This window comes from Rhinoderma darwinii, chromosome 7 (assembly GCF_050947455.1).
Source record: "Rhinoderma darwinii isolate aRhiDar2 chromosome 7, aRhiDar2.hap1, whole genome shotgun sequence".
In the NCBI taxonomy this organism is placed as follows: domain Eukaryota; kingdom Metazoa; phylum Chordata; class Amphibia; order Anura; family Rhinodermatidae; genus Rhinoderma; species Rhinoderma darwinii.
Window position 1 is genome coordinate 119,829,661 of NC_134693.1, and position 7,832 is coordinate 119,837,492.

Consider the following 7,832-nt stretch of genomic DNA (forward strand, 5'->3'; position numbering starts at 1 on the left):
ACTTGAACATGAAACCATTTGTTTTACAAGCAATAGCAATAAGTTAAAAGAAATTAAATTAAACAGCCACACACAGCGCCACATAGCCCCAGTCTTGTAGGTAATGCCACACAGCCCTCTCTTGTAGATAATGCCACACAGCCCCCTCATGTAGATGGTGCCACACAGGCCCCCCATAGATGGTGCCACACAGCCCCCCCATAGATGGTGCCACACAGCCCCCTTGTAGATAGTGGCATACAGCCCCCCCTTGTAGATAAAGCCACACAGCCCCCCTTGTAGATAAAGCCACACAGCCCCCCTTGTAGATAGTGGCATAAAGTCCCCCCTTGTAGATAGTAACACACAGCCCCCCTTGTAGATACAGGCATACAGCTCCCTCCTTGTATAGAGTGCCGCCCCCCTCTCACATAGCCCCCCCCTCTCACATAGGCCCCAGCGCGAGGTCGGTAGCTTACCGCAAACGCTCTCTGCTCTGCCTGACTTGACTCACATTTAGGAGTAGGTCCGAGTGAGGTCGGTGCCGGCCTGGGAATGAACCAGTCCAGTCACCTGACCTGAGTCAGTCACCTGACCTCATGTCGATGATGTGAGGTCAAGTGACTCAGCTCAGTGGTCCGCTCCCGGCACCAACCTCACTCAAACTTACTCACTTGGCCACGGCCTGCATATTTTCAGATTGCAAATATGCTGCGGGCGCCTACTCTTCCCTTTGCACTGCGCATGTTCTTTTTGGCGCATGCGCAGTGCAATGGTCTTGGAGAATTAGAAAAACATACCTGTTTTTGTGGACTGTACCAGTGGCACGCCCCCCTTCTTCTATCCTAGTTGTGCCCGGGGCACATGCCCCGCCTGCCCCCCTAGCTACGCCCCTGCTATAATAGGCCGATCATACGGCCACCAAAGAAAGCTGAGCGTACAGGAGACAAAGTGGTACAGCACTTTCCTAGCGACACTGTTACTTGGTTTTAACGATAGGTGGGGTTGGGGGGGGGTGTTCTAGCGGTATGCTACCAATATCTATCCAGAGACAGCACCTTTTATTGACTCCCTCTTGATCGGTCAGAAATGTTTCCATGCGCCTTATTTTGACGTCTACCTATATCTTTTTTGTTAGAATACTACTTTGTGAGAGCTCTTTTTGACTTGTTGTGTATCATTTTATCCATTTATCAGGCAACATTAATTTATTTGTATTTTTTTTCCCCTTTTTTTAGGAAAATGCCAGAGAATGTGGTGGAGCTTTTGGCATCTCTTCCCAGCCCATAACAATGCTGCTATCTCTTCTAGTGGTCTATATCTCCAGGTGACATTGACTGCATCGACTCCATGGCATGCGACACACCTGGATAAACTGTGAACTGAGATAATTGGTGCAATATAGAGGAGACGAAATGTAGTCTAAACATCAGCATTTCATGACTTTAAACTGTTGGAGAGGAATAAAAACTCTCCGATATCCAAACAAGATTATGCTTCTAACTCCGCAAATCATACAGCTGTGAAAGCCTCATTAAATTATCACACCCCATTACAACCGGACAGCAGACACTGGTGACCCTCATTTTCAGCTTTGCCCCATCAAAATACTTTAAAATAGTGTACTTTTTAAATAAAGTATATTAAAATCATTATTCAATTGCCTGGATTTTTTTCATATATATATATAAAAAAATAATCCGTGATTTAGCAGAAATATGGAGTAAGATGGACCTTTGGTCTGAACATGTAGCTCAGCAGTGCATTAAGGGACAACTCCACCTTCTGTTATGTTATCATCTGGCCACATTTGTTTCTTTTTGTTGACCTTGGATAAAGTAACATAAACTGTGGAGTGATACAATTGTATGTGTACGAGAGATTTGTAGACATGGGACGAAACAATAAACAATCGCCTAGTAGATAATATAAACTAATAATGCTGTTCTCCATTAAAAAATTATAAGTGTCAGGTTAACCAGAAATGTTCTGTGATTATAGCCGGCCAATAGATGTTCTTATGTGATAACTTAAAAGCCATTATTGCTCGTTCTGTCGTTCATACCAGGGTGCCTTAACAAACATGGGATTAAATGCCAGCCTAAGTAACACGGAAACTTCAGCTTTACACAGGGCGAACCTTAGGGGGTCTACAACCTCTGTGGTTGCACAGAGCACATCAGGGACACCTACTCCACCAATGACCTTGAACCTAGGGCTTTCGACCACCACAAAGCTTGAAGAGGACCTGTCAGCTCTTCTGACATGTCTGTTTTATTAGATACATGTATTTCTTATGAAATAACAATGCTGGATAATTTTTGTTGTTCTATTATTCCTCCTGGAAATGTATAAATAAATTGACAACTGGGTGCTACTATTCCTCTTGTCAATAGGCTGTGTGTCTACACATTGTCAGGCCTGATTAGGTAGTGTCAAATTGTGTAAGGAGAAGCCTCCACGGACAAGTGGAATGGTAACACCAGTTGTCAATTTATTCATACATTTTCAGGAGGAATAACAGAGGAATAGCACAATGCAGAGTTCTAAGAGAAGTTACTCCAGAAATGCTATATTATGGAGAATACAAGTATTTACTAACTCTGGCGTGTCGGGAGAGCTGACAGGTTGTCTTTAACATTAATTGTATAGCCATATTATTGAGACATTATATAGCACTGGTATTAGAATAATTTATGTATGCTACTACTTGGTGACTATATGTTGGTATTATTTTAGCGCTGTATGGTAGTGCCTACTTAGGCATAATTATTTTTGCAGTGTATAGTAGTGATTGGCTGTATAGCTTTGTTATTTAGACAACTGTATGAACGTGTTATTTGGGAAACACCATAGGCATTATATTGTCTGTTTATTTGTACGCTGAACTGAGCAAAAAGACAGTACTATAAAATGGCACCATTCAATCTAAGGCCCTCCCTGTATATACCCATTCCATAGAAACCCCCACACAGTATAATGCCCCTATAGCTGCCCCCCCACAGTATAATACCCCTTAGTGCCTCCCACACAGCATAATGCCAAATAGCTGCCCCACAGAGTATAATGCCTCCATAGCTGCCCCCATACAATATAATGCCCCATAAATGCACCCATAAAGTATAAAGCCAACACAGATGTGCCCATACAGTATAATGTCCTCACAAATACCCCCCATACAGTATGATGCCTATACAATTTCCCCCATACAGTGTAAAGCCCTATAGCTGCCTTTATACAGCATAATGCCCCCATAACTGCCCCCTTACATTATAATGACCACACAAATGCCCCGATACAGTATAATTCTCACACAAATTACCCCATACAGTATAATTCCCCATACAGTATAATGCACCATAGCTGCCCCATACAGCATATTGACGCCATAACTTCCCTATACAGTATAATGCCCCAAATAGGTGCCCCATACAGTATAATGCCCCCACAGCTGCCCCGTACAGCATAATGTCCCTGTAGCGGCCCCCATACAGTATAATACAGTATAATGCCCCTTTAGCTGCCACCATACAGTATAACGCCCCCTTAGCTGCCACCATACAGTATAATTCCCCATAGCTGCCTTCATAAAGTATAATGACACCTTAGCTTCCCCCATACAGTATAATTCCCCCCGTAGGTGCCTCCATACAGTATAATGCCCCCTTAGCTGCCTCCATACAGTATAATGCCCCATGCTGCCTAATAAAAAAATAATAAAATAAATACTTACCTAGCCCTGTTCCCACGACAAGTGGAGGAGATCTCTCTGCTCCTCCACTCCGTACTATGAGTGGTTCGGCGCGGACATGCACAATAATGTCACTGCATCTCGCCTGTCTGTGCCGAGCTGCTCATGTACGCTTCATATAGTGAATGCTGGAGCAGGGAGCTGACAGTTCCTTGCTTCAGCATTGGATTCAACTGTGTCTGCGTCCTGAGGACGTAGAGACAGTTGACAATGGGACATACCACCGGACAGCTGGACACTGCCCGGAATCCGGGACTGTCCTGCTGAATCTGGGACGGTTGGGAGGTGTGCTGATGCTGCATACAAAGGTGATAAAGCACTACATCTGTGGGTATGACCTCAGACAAGTAAGAAGTACATTTTTTCTGTTTTTTATATATTGCATAGTCATGAATAGTGGATTCAGCATCTTATTGATGCTTTACATGTACCCCTAGTCTCACACAATATTTGCATAATTGTATGGCACACTTATGATGTAAAGAGGGAATACTACAATCAGGCATATATCATGTAGAGTTCCCATTGCACTCCCTGGAGTCATTTAAGGTCCCAATCAGCCATAGATGATTCTACACGTGTCATACTTGGATAGCAGCCTGATTGTAACCTTAAAAACCTCCTCTACTTAATTGTGCTTAGCGCAGGAGAATACTGGGGGATTGTCATTCTAACCTCCTTGGCAATCTGTATCACTTCTCATTCACAGTGACAGGAGAACTTGCAGGAACGGGAGATAAACAGGTTAAGAAAAAGTGAGGCTACAAATGGGAGATCTACTGAGTGGTCCATATTCATGGATTATTAGATACTAATAGTAGTCTATTGTTGAAATAGATATACATTTTGCTCCCAATTCTTTTTATCAATTCTTAATTTATTGATTTTGAAATTCTTAATTTGTAATAAATTTTTTGTTATTGTATGCTTACATTTTCATTATAATATTGTTATTTTTTTAATTTTTTTTCATTGCCAAATCCATACGGCTTTGTTTTTACAGTTGTTATAACACCTTTCTTTCTTTATAATTGAATTAATGATTACTTTTTATAGCTGTGATTGTGCATAATATTATGATGTGTTATTTACATATATACCGTAGATACACAAGACCAGAATGTGATTGTTTCTTTTGTTCTCTATGTCACTATTGAGCTGAGATAAGGTTACGTTCATATCATGCTTGTGTATGATCACCGAAATATGTTCTTAAAGAGGTATTCCAGCCTTTAGTATTTTTCACCTGTCCACTAGATAGGTGAAAAATTGTAGATCGGTGTGAGTCTGACCCCTAGGACCTCCACCAATCGTCAGAATAGCCTTCGGCTCTTTCCATCAGCCTCATAGACTATGAATAGAGCGGCACCACGCATTCCCATCCTCCGCTTCCTTCCATACTCCTCCCAGCCGCCATCTTGCGATTGGTCAGGCCCTCACCGATCTAACATTCTTCACCTATCCAGTGGATAGGTGAAAAATGCTTCAGGCTGGAATACCCCTTTAATGTATATGCCTAACATGTCCATAGCCTAAAATGGGCACAAAATATAACTAAAGAATGTCCTTTTGGCATACATCCAGGAGGTATATGGCATATAGATGTATATAGGTTGAGACCAAACGCAGTAGGTTTACTTACAGTCTTATGAAAAACCACATATGACGCATCATAACTAGGGATGAGCAAAACTCAGAAAAACGTATTCTACCAGTTTATTGCCAATGTATGAATTTTATATTATGGAGCCATGAACAGGGGCGGACATACCATTGGTGCAATCTGTGCAGCTGCATATGGGCCCAGTAGGTAGAGGGGCCCCACTGCCACCTTAAAAGCCGCTTTGTACTGTCTACTGGATTGCATGTATGGACTGAGCTATTGACAATGGCAGAATTATTGATGAATTGTTAGAGACATGACGGTGGGGTGTTCTTTGGAGAGCTAATGTAGAGTAAGGGGTCCACGTACTGTTCTTGCACGATGGTCCCCTGCTCTCTATGTCCGCCACTGGCCATGTGTGCCGTATAATAGATATCAGTGGCTGGATCTTTTATTCATCCTACATTTTCTTATCAGCGGCAAACACATCTCTCCAATATAAAATTCACACCTTGGCAAAACGGCAGCAAACTGATTTTTCTGACTTTCGCTCTTCTCTAATCATCATTACGGCAGGTAATGCCAAATGACAAGCTCAGCTCTACTGCATAGACAAAATAAACTCTGCTTCATCTGTATGACTTTCCTTGATCATCTAAAAGATAAAAAGGGTCCATTCAAAATAACCGCCCCCCCCCCCCCATCGTTCTAGCAATGATTGATGATGTTAATGATAACCTTACTCAGAACATTACCTAAGTTTAGCATTTCGAAAATGATCTCATAAGGAAAAAATAACATCCAGTTCTCCTGCTTGGTAGAAAGACTGAGTAGCATTTTTGTTACATTTTTTTTTAACCCTTTCATCTTTGAAACAGCTCAGACGAAAATTGGTGATAATCCATTTGGATTTCTGTTCTATCACATCCTATTTTGAAGGGGTTGTCTGGTTTAGAAATCCCAGTTTCAGGACATTCGAATATATTAGCCAGAGGGGGCTACTAAGAACGTCTCTCGCTCTGGAGGACCCAGAAAGTCTGTGTATTACATAGACATCCCATTAATATCAATTGGAACTGTGTAATCCTTCACTTCACCTCTTGTGGCGCTGTAGCAAATGTAGAACAATGCTGTTACACAAAACTATTAAAACAAATTTGGGGAGACTTTTTGAAGCTGTTTCAATAGCAAAGTGGAGCAGCTGCCCAAAGCAACCAATAAGATTTCAGCTCTCATTTGTTAGAAACCCTTTTTTGAAAAGGAAACATGATGGGTAACTACTGTACTCCGTTCTTTCTTTAAACTTATTTTCATAAACCTCCCCAATAATATGATATTTTTCTTTTGCAACATTTGTAAGATATTTACTTTGAATACTAAGAATTGCACCCAAGCAGTCAGGCAGTAGTCTATATGGCATCATGAACATACTGTAGCAGAACCGTGGGCCTGAAACTTGATTGGCAGCACACGGAGTCCCTATGGTTCTGTATATCACACCAAAATTCAGGGGTATTTTTCCCTAGATTAACTATTTTACATTTTATTTTTTTTATTTTTTTGCAGGTGACCATACTATTTCATAGTTATCACTGGACATGTTTGGAAACTGTAATAAATAAAGAATGTAGAAAAAAGATAGAAACCCCCTTTAACACCATTTAGAACCATAAGAAATATTTACTACGCAAAATACACCCAAATTCTGTCACAAATTGCGCCAATAAAGAAGAGTACATGGCATGCACAAAATACATTTTTTACATCTCCCTTGGCAATTTTGGAAATTGTCTAGAGGCATGGCTAAAAGGGGCCATGAAAGGCGCCAAATTTATTATAGACGTTCCACATTTTTGGCCCAGAATACTGGTGCACTAGTATGGCAGAATAGAGATGTTTCTAACATGCCTGGTGATGCCTACACGCATCATTTTGATAGATTTGGTGCATTGTGCACTTTTTTTGCCAGTTTGTAATGTTATGCACCTTAAGGCTTTGTTCGCACACTGCAGATTTGCTGCAGATTTTGCATGCATTTTTTAAACCAAAAACCAGAATTGGATCCAAGAGAGAAGACACTATAAGGCCTTCCTTTATATATTTCTTCTGTTTAGTTTAGGTTCATGGTTTTGGCTTAAAAAATATGTGCAAAATCTTCAGCAAATCTATATTGTGTGAACAAAGGCTAAAGTGGTATTCCCAGAATTGCAAGTTAGACTCATTCAAGAAGTATTCAGAAGTTAATAATGTTATAAAAATATACGTATTCTGCAAAAATAGACCAAGTTTCCCCCACGCAAAGTACCCATTAAAAAAAATATTTATCTGTGATTTCCACTGGAGACGTCGTCCAGCAGTTCTCACTTTTCCCGGACGAGCATGCGCAGTTATAAGTCGCTATATCTGTATAGTGGCATTCTATCTCTCCCTGTGCTGTTCTTCTGGGCAAGTATGGTTTGCCCTGCCTTCTATGGCAAGCAAGCGCAGTTATAGACCGAG

The 7,832-nt window shown here is 41.2% G+C and overlaps 1 protein-coding gene across 2 annotated transcripts in view; it reads left to right on the top strand.

Annotated features, from left to right (window-relative positions):
- Positions 1–1,634, top strand: part of CACNA2D3 (calcium voltage-gated channel auxiliary subunit alpha2delta 3) — a 753,617-nt gene extending 751,983 nt beyond the window's left edge. For both annotated transcript variants that reach the window (XM_075833901.1, XM_075833902.1), the window contains one exon: positions 1,218–1,634. In XM_075833901.1, the coding sequence (XP_075690016.1) occupies positions 1,218–1,310 (93 nt within the window). In that variant the 3' untranslated portion in view covers positions 1,311–1,634. The remainder of the gene's footprint in view (positions 1–1,217) is intronic.
- Positions 1,635–7,832: the final 6,198 nt, after the last annotated feature.